At 42.4% G+C, this 16092-nt stretch overlaps 1 protein-coding gene across 2 annotated transcripts in view; it reads left to right on the forward strand.

Annotated features, from left to right (window-relative positions):
- The window catches only part of DIS3L2 (DIS3 like 3'-5' exoribonuclease 2), a 380422-nt gene that overhangs the window by 145942 nt on the left and 218388 nt on the right, over positions 1-16092 (forward strand). For both annotated transcript variants that reach the window (XM_082466171.1, XM_082466170.1), the window contains one exon: positions 15272-15372. In XM_082466171.1, the coding sequence (XP_082322297.1) occupies positions 15272-15372 (101 nt within the window). The remainder of the gene's footprint in view (positions 1-15271; positions 15373-16092) is intronic.

A 16092-nucleotide genomic window follows, 5' to 3' on the forward strand; every position in this document is an offset into this window, starting at 1 on the left:
CTGCATAGTAAAGTCTCTCATCTCCGCTCCCAGTTAGCTGACCCCTGTTTGGCCAGTCCCCTCAGCTCTGACTCATTTGCTTGAGGCAGAGGCAGCAATCGAGTATAAACTTGATAGTGTTGACTTGGGATCTAATGTTCATTTTGACCCTCCTTATTTCAAAGCTCTTTTGATATCAGCTTATATGGACTAAACTATTGTACTCTTGACTCTACAGTTCACCCAGGCCTCACTGCACCTACTCTTCTAGGTATAAATGCTCCTTGGGCCTACCCTGCTACATTGGGGCCAGGATCCAAACCTGTTTGGCTAGCCCTGTTTGCATCTCCACCAGGGAAGGAGGAGCCAATAAAATGTGGCAACACTCCTAGTAGGAAACAAAAAAGTACTGAACAAAAGCTCTGCCAGTCATTCTTGCCTCTTACTGCTTCATTTTCCTTATTTGTAAAAAAACAAAAACAAAAAAAACTTCATAATAAATACCTGCCTTGACTTCTTCACAGGTCCTTGCATAAATCAAATGAGGTAATGGAAGGGAAAGTACCTTAAAAAGAATAAAGTATACATTTAGTTATGAGCATTTTCCAAATCATTTTTTGAAGCCTGTCGCCTCTTGAAGCAAGAAGTGTCAAATGAATCTTCCTATAGAGGTTCTCAGACCGCATGATGTCAGTGATGAGCTCTGATGGCTCTTTTTGGCCGTCCTTGTCCACCAGGGGTCTCCTGCCTGTCTCTCCAGCCTATGTTACTTTTTTTTAAAAAAATAAATTTATTTATTTATTTTATTTTTGGCTGTGTTGGGTCTTTGTTGCTGTGCGCGGGCTTTCTCTAGTTGCAATGAGCTAGGGCTGCTCTTCGTTGCGGTGCATGGGCTTCTCATTGCAGTGGCTTCTCTTGTTGCAGAGCATGGGCTCTAGGCGTGTGGACTTCAGTAGTTGTGGCTTGTGAGCTCTAGAGCGCAGGCTCAGTAGTTGTGGCACACGGGCTTAGTTGCTCCGTGGCATGTGGGATCTTCCCGGACCAGGACTCGAACCCCTGTTCCCTGCCTTGGCAGGCGGATTCTTAACCACTGCGCCACCAGGGAAGCCCCCAGCCTATGTTCTTGCACCTGCCCACTCAGACCTCACATCCAAACAAACCGGGCCTTGTATGGTTCCTAAGCACTCACTTCCCTCTTCTGCCTTTGTGTCTCTGTGCCTCCTCTTTTCTGCCATGAATGCTGCCTAATTCCCTGTCTCCTCCTGTGAAAATTCCTCTAACCTTCAAATGTCAACTGTCGTTTTAAGTGTGTATTAATTATCGCTGTGTAACAAATTTGGCACAGACTTAAAACAACACGTTTACTATCTCACATTTTCTGTGGGTCAGTAGAACATAATAAGAAATATATATTTGGCTTCTGCCCCTGCTTCCTGACACAGAGCTCCTAAAGACCTTTGAATTTCCTGAGTGATAGCGATGCTAGGAGCATCTTTTGTTCTAATATGTGGTCTTTGACCCTGGTTCCTTGACACAGAGCTTCTAAAACCCTTGTCATTTCCTGAGTGATGATGGTGATAGGAGCATCCATTGTTCTATGAGGCAACTCTTGGTGGACTCCTGGATAGCTTCCGGATGGGGTTGGTCATGAAATGATTCTAATCATTTCAGGCTATGGTTAGAAGCTTGACATTTTCAGCCCCACCCCTATCCTTCAGGGAGTGGAGAGAGGCTGAACATTGAGTTAATATTTGATCATGCCTACATGATGAAGCCTCCATAAAAATTTCTGAACTATAGGGTTTGGAGAGCTTCTAGCTTGGCGAATACATCCATGTGCTGAGAGGGTGGTGCACCCCTCGACTCCATGGGGACAGAAGCTCCTGTGCTCAGGATCCTCTGGGCCTCCTATGTACCTCCTTGGCTATATCCTTTATGATATCCTTTATACTAAACCAGTAAATGTAAGTTAAATGCTGCCCTGAGTTCTGTGAACTGTTATGACAGATTATCAAACCTAAGGATGGGGTCGTGGGAACCCCCTCAATTTGCAGCCAACTCAGACAGAGTGTAGGTAATCTGGAGGCCCACTACTTGCATTTGGGGTCTGAAGTGGGGGGGTGGGGGCAAGCAGTCTCATGGGACTGAGCCCTTAATCTGTGAGGTCTGTACTCACTCCAGGTAGTATCAGAATTGACTTAAATTGTCGACCCCAGGTGGTGTCCACAGAGACTTGCAGAATTGCTTGGTGTGAAAAACCCATACATTTTGTATCCTAAGTGTTATGAGTAGAGGAAACAAGGTTCCCCTTTAGTCAGGAATCTGGGCGTGGCCCAGCGTGGTCCTCTGCTTCAGGGTTTCTCAGAAGGTTGCAATCAAGGTGTCAGCCATCTGAAGGCTCTACTGGGGAAGGGTGTTCTTCCAAGTTTATATGGTTGTTGGCTAGATTCAGTTCCTTGCGGGCTTTTGGACTGAGGACCTCACTTCCTTGCTGGCTGCTGGTGTGGGCCTCTCTATGGCAGCTGGCTTCATCAGATCCAGCAAGGGAGAGAGTCTGTTTTCAAGGTGGAAGTTACAGTCTTATGGAACGTAATCATGGAAGTGACATCCTGTCACGTTGGCCATATTTTGTTGATTAGAAGCAAGTCGTTAGGTCCTGCCCACACTCAGAGGGAGGGGGGCTATAGCACGGTGTGAGAGCGGGAGCTGTGAGGATCACTGGGGGCCGTCTTAGAGTCCGCTCAACCACAGGGTGTTTTCCCCACGAGCCTGTACTTATTTCTTCCAACTAGATGTGTGATCTTTCCTTTCCGTGACTCTTCTTACTAGGTACTTGTTTCTTTTTTCAGTTCACATTCCGTGACTGATATTATTATGGCTGAATATTTTCTTTATTTCCCTCATATAACTGTTTTTGCTCATCTTTCATCTACTTTCAACCCCCAGAACAGTCTTGTACTCAGCAAATGTTCTGCAAAAGATTACCCTTCCTTTCCTTCTTTGAAACTGAGGAAGAACCAAACTAGCTGCTTTCCTGTTTAACACCTGAATCCTTTTTCTCCACAGCAGCCACATAGGATCCATTATAAAACCTTCAGATTCGTCAGTTTGGCATCAAAAGCAATGACTCATCCATGTCTATATAACCTGGCTGGAGTGATCTGCCTGATTTGCACTTAGAGCTAGAGGTTGTTACCTTATTAAGGAGAAGCAATTTTCCATTAAAGATGCTTCAAACATTAGCTATTTTTGAGTGGTGTATTGTTCTGTTTCCTAGGGGGCTTGCTGGGTCTCAGAAATGATGCAGCCTATAAGAATTTTTTCTTCTTTAACCTACCTGTTTTCATTTGCCTGGTAATGATCATTTTGGAGTCCTATTTTTAGGTAATAGGAACTGAATTGATAAAGAGGACTGACTCTTCAGAAGCAGCATTTTAATACTTTCCCTTTTGCCCAAGCAGTGGGCTGGATCTTATTATCCCTGTTGGAAATGTTCAATAGGATGAACTATCACATGTGCTTTAAGAGACTTAGAACATGAGAGAGATATATGTTTGATATATGTGGATCACAGGCTCAAAACAGAACAAAACTCATTTACTTTAGCTTCCCATGCTTGTGGGGGGAGGCCAGTCTCTACTTAACCCTCTATGATAGCTCAGCACCTTTTTCATTTCTTGAAGTTTTGATGGATAGCTAGCCTTTAGAAGACAGGTAAAGAAACACTAGTCAGATTTTAGTAAACACTGTGCTTCTGGTGTTGAAATGATCATGTCACAATAACAGGTCAAGCTTGTTCCCTTTAAGAAAAACTCAGATGGAAGTCAACTTAAACTTGGAGGAGTCATTCATCTGTTGGGAAAGATGCAGAATTAGTAAGTTAAAGCCAGCTACAGATGGGAGCACATAAGTATGTGGGCCTACATTTTGGGTCTTTTGGGAGCCATGAAGCTAAAAGCCAATTAAAGCTTTAGTAGAGAGAAATTTAAAAGTGGTTTCTCCTGGGCAAGAGAAAGATTTGGAGCAGAGAGTGCTCAGAGAAAAGCAGTGTTGATGATGTAATTAATACAGTTAACAGCTGGGAATGTGAATCAGTGCGAAGCCCCGTCTGAGAAGACCCTGTGAAGGACTCAGGTTTGGGCACGAAAATCACTCTGTCCAAGGCACAGCTTCAACTCAGGAACCTGAAGGTATCTTCATGGTCAGCCTGGGGAGAAGGGTGACCAAGTTCTGACACATGAGTCCCCCTGTTCTTCATCTCTCACCAGTCTGTAAATTAGAACAAGGAAGGAAATTTGGGTAGTGAAGGGATTTTTTTTCCTTTTAATGCTTGAGTATTAGCTTTCTTTTCATTCATTTATTTATTCTGTTACTCTTATATGAAGTCCTTCTTTCCCCAGTCTATACACATCTGTCTACTTTCAGACAGTGTTTTCATTGTTATCATCTAATTGATATTCCCAATCTCTGCCCCAAGATGTAGAACCATGTCTCCAGCTTGGGTAAAGGACGTGATCATACTTATATCCCATTGTCACCCCAAACTCAAAATGGGCCCAAGAGTTGATTGACTTCTCCCAGTATCTTATCATTCAGGCACATCTCTCAAAAATCATGTTTTCTTTTCCATTCTCACTTCCATTCATCCTGTTCAAATCCTGAAGGCTGTGTGGCATCATGGGAAGAGGATGAGACTTAGGTTTGAATCCTGCCCTTGTCATTTCGTAGCTGGTATCCATGAGCAAGCATGTTATTTGATGTTCGTGAGCCTCATTTCCTAAATGATCTTTTTGAGCCTCATCTCTAAAATTGGCATGATAATACTTGCCTACCTCATTGGATTATTGGAGAATATTAAATTTGGCAGTGCATATGAATCATCTAACACAGTGCCAGGTGTGTGCCATAGGTGCTCAATAACTAGTTACTATTTTGTAAATGTTTTACTATTATATTTTGAATGCATAGAGTGCAGCGCCTGGCGTGCTCAGGGCCACTGTTTTGGGAAGCCATTCGCGTGTGATCCTCCCCTGGGACTGTGGAACCCAACGCTGAATATATTAGGTATCCTCCACCTCTCTAGCGCTTTTCAACAGATGAATTGGCTTCTACGTTTCAAAAAACCAGAGCTGTTGCCCGCCCGCTTCCCCTGTGGAACCCGCTCAGCTTTCTACTTAGGAATGGCTTGTGTCTAGACTCCTTCCCTCCTCCACTTATTTTGATACAGTGAAGTTGGCATCTCTCTGACCTTCTGCCTGAGGTTAATCCTTCCCTCTGGGTTCTGGGTCCCCTCCCTTCCTGCCCAGGGTCCCCTCCCTTTCTTTGTTGTGCCCTCTTCAACCACACCTTCTTTAGTGATTCTTTCCTATCAGCAATTAACTGTTCAGGCTTCTCTTATCTTAAAAAAATACAAGAAACCACGTGTGATTTCTTTCTCCCCCTGCAGCTTCCACCCTGTGCTGTTCCCGGCCTTCGCCTTCACAGCCAGCCTTCCGGAGCCTGGTACACACCCTCGTCTCCGCAGTCAGTTCCCCGCACACGGCGTTCTGCTTCACTCCATTTCCTCCTGTGACCTTGTCACTAAGTCTACACTGCTGACCATACTTTTCTTACTGAAACGCATGCTTTCTTTGGCTTCTCTGACTTCACATTAGGCTGATTATTCTGCTACCTTTCTGATCACACCTCAGTTTCTTTTGCAAACTTTTCTACTTGCACTTCCTTAAATAATGTTGTTCCTCACTGCTCTATCCTAGGCTGTCTTCCCTTCTGATTCTGAACCATCTCCGAGGGAACCAGTCTACTTGTTCATTTGTCCTCTGTACGCACACGACATGCTCATTTCTGTCTCCAGCCCAGAACTCTCTCTTAAGCATCAGATGTAATATCCAACACCTCAAACTCGCTAAGTCCGACTGAACTTATATCCCCTCCCGATTGCCTGAAGGTGCTCTTCCTATAGCAGGTCATGGCTCATTTGTCTAGAGCAGTGGCTCTTCACTTTAGTGGGCGTCAGAGTCCCCTGGAAAGTGTGTTCAGATGGCTGGGCCCCATCCCCAGAGGTTCTGAGGCAGTAGGTCTTGGGTGGGGTCTGAGAATTTGCATTTCTCGGAGTCCCAGGTAATGCTGATGTTGCTGGTCAGGGGACTACACTTTGAGAACATCTGTTATAAGGAAATTAGGCAGTTTTTCCCATTCCTTACTCTACCCCTGTAACTTCCCCAGCCTCTAGTTCCCAACTAGCATCTGAATAATCTTGTCAGTTTTGCCTTTTATAATAAATACCTCTCTATCTAGAACCCTCCATTCCCTCTGCCACTAGTTTGATTTATTGTGGTAACCTGCTAACTGACCTTTCTGCCTCTGGTTTCACTTCTAAATCTGTTCCCCATATAGCAACCAGTGTGAACTTCTTAAACCATAAGCCATTATTAGTCCCCTGACTGCTTTCTTCCATAGCTCTCCATTGCCTTTGGGATAAATTCAAACTTCGTAACGTTGACCTGGCCTCTGCCTACCTATGTGGCACCATCTCTTCTCCCTCCTTACTTTGCACAGAATTCACCAAGCATACAGAGAAGCACATGCAATCTAAATATATATTATATAGCAATTATTGAGTGCTTGCTGTGTTCTAGCCACTGTGGCACTTTTGCACACATTAACTTCATTTAATCTTCCCACTAACTCTATAAGATGGGTTACATTTTACAGATGAGGAAATGCGACCCATTTTATAATGTTGCCATCCCTGTGTACCAGTCCTTTCCAGTCAGTTGTGTCCAGGGTAACAGGGTTGGATTCACTCAAAACTGACTACCAAGAGCTAATGATAATAACCATGACAACAACATGAGTAGTAATATCTAACAATTTTTGTTAATGTACTTTGTGCCGGGGCACTCCGTGTAAACATAACTCATGTATACTATTCCTGATTTCCAAAGGAGGAAATTGAGAGAGGGAGTAACTTGTTCAAAGCCACAAGTTCAAGATCACAGGACCTAGGTTTGAATTTAGGTCTTGTGACTCCAAAGCTCATGCTTTTTTTTTTTGAAAGTTTCATGACTTTTTAAAAATAATTAATTTTTGGCTGCGTTGGGTCTTTGTTGCTGTGCACTGGCTTTTCTCTAGTTGCGGCGAGCGGGGGCTGCTCTTCATTACGGTGTGTGGGCTTCTCATCACAGTGGCTTCTCTTGTTGCAGAGCACGGGCCCTAGGCACACAGGCTTCAGTAGTTGTGGCTCGTGGGCTCTAGAGTGCAGGCTCAGTAGTTGTGGCGCACGGGCTTAGTTGCTCAGCGGCATGTAGGATCTTCCCGGACCAGGGCTCGAACCCGTGTCCCCTGAACTGGCAGGCGGATTCTTAACCACTGCGCCACCAGGGAAGTCCCAAAGCTCATGCTTTTAACTACTCTGTCATTTCTGTGGGTGGAAGCAGTGAAGTTATTTAGAGAGCTGTTTATCACTTGGCATCTTCTAAAATTTAAAATCCTTCGATGTCTTTAAGTGAACTAAAAAATTTTTGGCAACCCTCCCATCCTCATTGGAACCCACCCACATGCACCTGTCTTTCTTCCAGATCTCATCATACTGTGGTAAGAAGAGTTTGGAATTGGAGTCATACTGGGTTCTGATGCCATCTCTACTAACCATCTCCTTGGATGAACCCTGGGATAAATTACTTTACCTCTTTGAACTGCTGATTGCTATAAGAACCAGAATAGTAATGCTTCCCTCATGGGGTTGCTGAGAAAAAGAAATGTGAGAATACCTGTCTCTTCTCTCCACCCCTTGTGCTTTTGCTTAATGTAACATTGGGCATTATCGCAGTAGCTTCCTTGTTGTGTTTCCTGCACAGATCACCACTGCCCCTCTCCTGTTCTTAACTCCTGTCACTACTCACTAGGCTCTACACTGCCACCTGAAAAATATTTCTGAAATACAAACTCTAGTGACTTTCTGTTGATAGTAATGGTGAACTTTTATTCAGACATGCACCCTCCTACTGAAACAACCAAAAATATTATTTAGATAAAATACAAAAACCAAACCAAACCCAGCCTTCTTCTTAAAGCATCAAAGAGCTCACAGGCATTACCAGGTTAAAGTTGGGGTGGAAAACCCATGCAAGAGTGCAGGTTTGACCAGCGGTTGTGGGGGACAGAAATAAAGCCCAGGTTTCCCACAAGAAGCTGGGACCCCAAAGGACTGCACTGTCACGGTGAGGGTGGACCTGAAACATACCAGCTCTCTTGTGGAATTGCAGCCCGGGTTCAAGCTGACTGGCTCAACCAAGGAATCTCAAGTCTTGAATTGGTTTATGGGCTAGTTGTGCCTCTGGGTGTCTGGCAAAATCAAGTGGAAATTCTTTCAGAAGCAAGGTTTCTTCTGCCTAGGCCTCAGATTATTCAGTAACCGGCACGTACATATAACCAGGCACCCAAGGAAACCATACTCCAAGGGCAAGAGTCATCAGCAGCCACAGACAACAGAAACAGCCCTTCATAAACGTCATCAGATATTGGAATCATTACCATCTGTAAAAAACTACTGTGTTTAAAGAAATAAAAGATAAACTTGAAGATATCCTCAAAGAATAAGAAACTATGAAATGTGACATAGCAAATTAAAAAAGGAATCAAATAAAACTTCTAGAAAGAAACATAACAGTAATGAAATTTAAAACTCAGTGGATGAGGAAAAGTATATATCTGATTAAATATTTTAAAGAGAAGAACCTCAATGGATACATTTAACAGAAGATTGAATAAAGCTGAAGAGAAAATTAACAAACTGGAAGACGGTCAGAAAAAATTATCCAGAGTATAGCATGGAGAGACAAATAGAAAATGCAGAGGGAGAGGGTAAGAGACATAGAGAATAGAGTGAGGTCTAAATAAGTTTAATTAGAGACCTAGAAAGGAGATGAGAGAGAAAATGAGCAAAGGTGAAATTTAAAGATAATGGCTGAGATTTTCCATAACAGTTGAGATACCAAACCACAGATTTACAACCAATGATTGTAAGTAGAATTAAAAAAAAAAAAAATCCAAACTTAGATACATCAAGATGAAACTACAGAAAACCAAAGGGAAAATCTTAAAAGCAGCTAGAGAAAAAGACAGATTATCTTCAAAGGAGCAATAGGCCAACCCTTGACTCCTCATCAAGTATAATTCTGATTATGTTATTCTCATATTTTTCAGTGGCTTTCCATCCCTAAAATGTAAAATACATGCTCTTCAGCATGTCATGTGAGGCCTTTTGTGGTCTGGTCCCTGCAACATGTTTAGACACAGAGAACCTTTGTCCTTCTCATTTTACTCTTGATTATGTGCCTTACACATGTCTTCCTTTCTGGAATGTGCCCCATGCCCATCCATCTAGCCAGCTCCTACTCAGCCTTCCCATTTTAGCTCGGGGGTTCACTGTCAAACTCCCTGGCTCCCTTCTCACTGCCTTTGGGCACACTGCTTGCCAGCAGTCACCAACTCCATGTACTTCAGTATTTGTTTGCATTTTGTTTCATTTCTAGTACACGAGTTTCCGAGGACAGAGCCAGGGTCATTTGTAGTGCCTGACACTCCACAGATATTCAGAACCTTCATTGAGTTGACGCCAGCATTTCAGGGAGTCCCACGGCCACTTAAGCAATATCTTGATGTAGGTTTTCATGGCTCTTCCCATGATGCTCTGATTCTTGCTTGTGTGGAAAACAGGCTGCCACAGTTAGCACCAGGATCCCTGAATGATGTCTTCGGCTGGCTCTACCCCTTCAGTACTTCCATTTCCTTGGTGAAACTGGAATAACAATATCCACTGTACCCGTTGTATGAAGTTATGGTGTGGATCAAATGAGGTGATGTATGTGAACACACTGTGAACGTTCTGTGGCACCGTACAATTGCAGTAGCTTTATTTCAGGGTGAGAGATTTGCTTGGACTGGCAAACTTGCAGCACAGAAAATGATTCTTTGTTTGTTTGTTTTTCATAGTCACAGGAGACTGTTTCCTTATTTTTTAAATAATTAATTAATTAATTAATTTTACTTTTGGCTGCGTTGGGTCTTCGTTGCTGCGCCCGGGCTTTCCCTAGTTGTGGTGAGCAGGGGCTACTCTTCGTTGTGGTGCGCATGCTTCTCATTGTGGTGGCTTCTCTTGTTGCAAAGCATGGGCTCTAGGCACTCGGTCTTCACTGGTTGTGGCGTGCGGGCTCAGTAGTTGCGGCTTGAGGGTTCTGGAGCACAGGCTCAGTAGTTGTGGCACACGGGCTTGGTTGCTCGGCGGCATGTGGGATCTTCTTGGACCAGGGCTCAAACCAGTGTCCCCTGCATTGGTAGGCGGATTCTTAGCCACTGTGCCACCAGGGACATCCAGAAAATTATTCTAACATGAATGTTACCTTGCCCTGTGAGGACTTGTGTTGTCATGCCTACATTTCACTGGGGAGAGGGGCCCAGAAAGTAACTTTTCCTCGTTGGTTGATTTTGAGAGATCTGAGGGGAATTGTTTTCATGGACCAATTTATATTACAGTTTTCATTGAGTTCTTGGTGGAAATTATAAATTTCTGTGACCCTTCATTCAGAGATGAGAAAGCTTGGATTTGTCAGAGTTTGTCACTCTTTTAATTGGAAAGATTGAAACACCTTTTTGCCCAATTCCTTGCTTTTTTCTTCACATTGCCTTTACTTAGTATCACAGTCTAATCATCTGAAAACCTGATGAATTTGTCAAGTGTTAAGAATCATCAGCCTTGTCAGTCCATTGTTTGTGTATGAGAAGGCCAATTCAGAATCATTTTTAAGGAAGTGGCAATGCCAACTCCAGCAAACCATGGTGTTTTACTTTTTGAATGTTTAAAATAGAAGTTCCAGGTAATCTGTATAAAGAGATTAGGATTTTACTGGATTTTCCCTCCTAGAGTGTTTTTTTTGGAGAATATAGTGAGCAGTTGCTTATATTTGTAGTGTGTCCAGTTTTTAGAAAATTCTGTTCTTTAGATGAAGAATTTTGGTAGTCACTAGTTTCTGGACATTTTTAACTGGAAGGGGCCACAGAATGCATGGGGCCGGCTCTGCCTTCAGTACGGCAGACTGAAGGCTGTGGGGAAACATAACCTTTTCCTTCGTTGAGGACTGCCGGCAGCTCTGCCCTCTTCTAGTAATTCATCAGGGAGTTTCATCGTTCTATGAAAGCATTTTCCCTGATAGTCAATCAAAAGCTCTTTTAACTTAAGCCCCTTTTTTGTACTAAGTCATTCATAGTGATGGAGACGCACTTTGCAGCATCCTTCTCATAAATCTCTCTCAAATCTTGCCTCTGTTCACTGTCACTGCCACTGTCTTAATTTAGATTCTGATTGCATCTCATCTAGACTGTAACCCCAGCTTCCTAAGCTCTCTGCTACTATTGTCTCTCCACTCTGGAACGCTACCAAATTCATAGCTCTAAAATGTATGTGTCCCTGGCCTTTATAGTGCTTTGTAGGATAGTATCCAGGCTTATCAGTTTCACTGTCTGGACCTGTGTGTTAGGAAGTATGTTCTGCTGAGAGTGGCATTAAATCCTAAAATATCAATGGCTTAAACAAGAAAGTTTATTTCTATCTCACAGAAAAGAAGAACAGAGGTAGGCAGGTCAAGGTGTATAGGTTAGCTCCATAGTCTTCAGTTCTGCTGTGCCGCTGTGCACAGCAGAATGCACTGTTGTCCTGTAGCCTCCAGGACCAAGGTGAGTGCTTGAGGTCCAGCTGCCACATCCACATTCCAGCCAGCAAGAAGGAGGAAGAGGGGAAGGCTGTGCCTCCATCCTTTAAATCACAGCACTTTAACCTGCGTCTTACTGGCTAAAACTTAGACATTCAGGCCATGCTTAGTTACAAAAAGACTGAGGAATGTAGTCTTCTAACTAATACTAGCTAAAAAAAAAAAAAAATCGGAGTTCTGCTTAGTAGGAAAGAAGAGAATAGATAATTTGGCAGTAACTAGAATCTCTGCCATAGCACCTATCCCACCTCCCCACCAGTTTTGTTCCTTTCCCCATCCAGTCCCTTCCTGCCCAACACTTGTGTCCTCAACCTGTTAGTAGCTACAATGAATCTCTTACTAATCCTTTACCATGTCAGGCTCTTTCACAGCTCTGGGCCATTGTACAAGTGCTGGCCTTTACCTGGAATGCCCTTCAACTTTCTTTCTCCAAAACATCTGTATATCCTTCAAGCCCAACTCACTTCCTCAGTGAATCTTTCTTATTTCCTTAACACTGACAGCACATTACTTCATACTTGAGGATGTATCAGTGGAAGAGCTTCGGGAACTTAGTAGTTGAAGAGACTTGGGTTTGAATTTCTTCTCTGCAACTTGGGCTGGAAAACTATAAATATGGAAGTTCTTGGCATATAAATTATACTTAGAGCCATAGTGCAGATCTCTCCTCTTGAGTTCCAGATGTTCACGTTGAACTGCTTACTCAGTATCATCACTTGAAGGTCTCACAGGTGGCCTCTCAAATAGAACCACCTCTGAAGTAGAACCCTTGATTTTCACCGCCTTCTCTAGTCTTTCCTGTGTCAGTAATGCCTCCATCAGCCTAGCTGCAGATGTCAGAAAGCTTGAAGCAATCCTTTATTTCTTATATCTAATAATCCTTAAACTCTCACATCTAATTACCACCAAAGTCTATTAGTTCAACTCCAAAATATCTCTTAAATTGATCCTTTTATTTCCATCTCCAGTGCCTGTATTGTAGCACTATCCTCTCGTGTCTGGACTTTTGCGATAGCTCTTAACTGGTCTCCCAACATCCCCTCTTAGGTTGGCCGAGTCTCAAGTTAGGCAGTCACTTTCTTGAACAAAATCCTTAGCCAGCTTCCTATTGTATGTAGGTTTAAACTCAGGATTCTTAACTTCTGCACGGCCCCATCTGACTCGACTCCTGCTGCCTCTCGTTTCCATTTGTGGCCGCGCCCGTTCTTGCTCACTGTGCTCCAGCCACATGGTCTTTCTGTTCCTGATCGTGCCAAGGACTTCCCGCCTCCACCCCTTCCCAAGTACCATTCCCCACTCGGGGTCTTTTGTCCCCTTCCTCACTGCTACACACACCATCCTCATATCTCAGCGTAATTGTCACTCGCACACAGGGCCTTTCTCTGACTTCTTAATCTAAATCATATGTTCTCTTCTCTTCCTCCTTGGGAGTGTTCTTTCATTCTTAGCATTCATCACAGTTTATAATTCTATATTTATTGAGCGCTTATTTATTGAATATCACTCCAACATTAAACTGTATGTTCCATAAGGGCTGGGATCATCTTTCTTTTATTCACACTAAATCCTCAATGCCCAGTGCTCAGTAAATACACATGGTATAAATGAAGAAACAAATGATCTTGTGATTAAACAATGCAATAGATTTCTCTCATTAAATTGACAACTTTGCTACTCGGTGTGGCAAGACATAGTTGTTGGAAACCTGTTAAGGTGATTCACTTTTCTAAACTGGCAGTGTGTTTCTTCACATTCATTGAACGTATCTGTGGTGCTCACCTGTAAGGCTACAAGCTTCAGTTTAATTTATTAGAGTGCATCTTTGTCTGAACAAAGCCTTATTTCTGCCAGGATATCCTTATGAACACAGAACCTGAAAAGGTCATGTTCAAGTGTGATCTCTGAAAATCATAATTGGGCCCACTTGCATGGCTTGCCCTCTTTTTTTGAATGCAACCTGGCATAACCTTTGGAACAGAGGACTTGCTTGTTGTTGGGATGGAATCTGAAGCCATCAGTGACCGTTACAGAAAGCCGCATGCCCCGGATTTGGGCTGTCTTGGAAAAACCTTCACTACCCTGTCTTGATTGCCAGCTCTTGAGACCATAGACTTGAGACTTGAAACTCGGATATCAGATATCTAGGTAGAGTATACTTGTTCATGGTAATTCCAGCCTCCTAATCTTTCCTGAATTACCTGTTCTGTAGAACACACTGGCAAGATATATTATGGAACTGGTCAACAACTTGTGTGGGGTTTTTTTCTCCCTAAGAGTATAAAAGATGTTGTTCTGAAAGCATCTGATGATTTTGGAACCCTGAACTTGGTCTAAAATAAAAGATGAACTTGGATGATGTCCCTCTTTTACAGGGTGATAAAGAGGGTGATCGACAATGGGAAAGTTTTCATTTGTTTTTCTTTTTAGAAAACAGAATTCTGCTTTCAGTGGGCACTATGGTAGGTAGATTTTAGCATAGATGGAAAAGCATACAGTTGATTGTTCTTAAGCCCCAGTAGGTCAGATCATGTCAGTGTTTCCAGAGTACGCCCAGAGTAAAGTTGGCTTTTAGCTGAGCCTTTGCTAAGAGGCAGCCAGTCCTGAAAAGGATTTATTTATTTATTTTGGCCTTGGTAATGTCTAAATGATGATAAGTACAAGTCTCTCTTAGCTAGCTGGAGTGGGTCCCACATGAATTGGTTGTGACCCCTAGAATCCAGAAACTCCAGTAGAGTTGGATAAGAATATTTTGTGGGGGAAATCTAATGTAACACATGAAAATATAAAATATTAAATGTTCAGAAGTTTGTAATTTGCTGCTTTTTTTCATGAGTGGTTTTAATACTTCTGGTCCAGAGCCTAACTCCCTCTTTAGTGGTTTCAGTTTCTTGGGTGAATGTGAATTTTATAAGTTTTTTAAGAAAGGAAATTAAACATTAAAAGACTTTAAGTACTTTACTCTTTATATAATGTCACTAAGAAAAGCCAGGAAAATCAGGGTTGGCTTTTTTATTTGTTTATTTAATAAATATAATCTATTTTCCACCATTTTGTTTGTTATGGCTGTACCAAAGTACTTTTAAAAGTTAACATTTATTTTGATTTTGTTTTATTTCAGCAGATGTGCATAATAAGTTAACCTATCTCTATTCTTCATTGTGGGCTGGGGCAGTGTATAACATTTAGTTATTTTGGCATTTTGACACATAGGCGATTTAGTTTAATTCAGCATAATTTGATGCTCTCCACTTGTATGATGCCTAACATATGAATAATGTTAAATAGATAAAATGCGGCCTGCTGAGTGTGAGCATTACTACAAGTTAGTGACGTAATTGACCTTAGCCAAGTCACCTAACCACTGTGGGCCTGGGTTTCCTTTTCTGTAAAATGAGTAGTTTGGGGTAAATGGTATCCAAGAATCCTTGCAGCTCTGAATTTAAAAATCCCATGAGTCTGTATGCCTAATAGGTATGTGTCTACCTGATTCCTCCTCCTCTTCTTTTCTCTTTTTTTTAAATTAGGAAAAGAGGATGCTGGTGCACCAGTTACAAAAGACGAGAACACCTTCATGTCACAGGACACAAGAGCTTTACCAGAGAAGTCGCTGCAGAGATCAGCAAAGGTCTCTGCCTGTTTTCTTCACTTGTCTGGCTGGTAGCTGAGCTACCTGTTGGAGGCCTCTCATACAATTCAGTTAGGACTGTAGTTGGTCGGTTAATCAGAAAAGTCAGTGGAAGCAGGGAATCATAAAAAGTGAATCTTTTTCATAACTTTAAACATATATTCATTTGTCTGTCTTTGGATGAAGGGCCAAGGCCTTTTCTTTGTGTATGGGTATGTTTATTGAGGTTCTGCATTATCTTTTTCTGCATAAACTGCACTTGTAATGTGACATCTATGATTTCCAGTTTGGTTTATTTAAAGTGGAGTGAGAGGGGCTTCCCTGACAGTCTAGCGGTTAAGACTCCGCGCTTCCACTGCAGGGGGCACGGGTTCGATACCTGGTCGGGGAAATAAGATCCTGCATGCCATGCGGCACGGCAATAAATGAATGAATGGAGTGAGAATTTAGGTACTGGTGAAGCAATATGAATGTAGACTCCTTCTAGATTTTTAGTTTTTTGCTCCATTTTTTTTTATTGTTGTCACGACCATATCTAATTCAAAAGTAAGTTTTTAATAAGTATTTTTTAGTTTCTCCAAAGTATTTAATTTAGTTATCCAGTAACAAAAGCAATTTGTTTTTTTGCGTAGTTCAATTTTATTTTTTAATTATATATGCTAGGACTTCCCTGGTGGCGCAGTGGTTAAGAATCCGCCTGCCAATGCAGGGGACATGGGT

This window comes from Balaenoptera physalus, assembly GCF_965194825.1.
Source record: "Balaenoptera physalus genome assembly, chromosome: 6".
Taxonomy (NCBI): domain Eukaryota; kingdom Metazoa; phylum Chordata; class Mammalia; order Artiodactyla; family Balaenopteridae; genus Balaenoptera; species Balaenoptera physalus.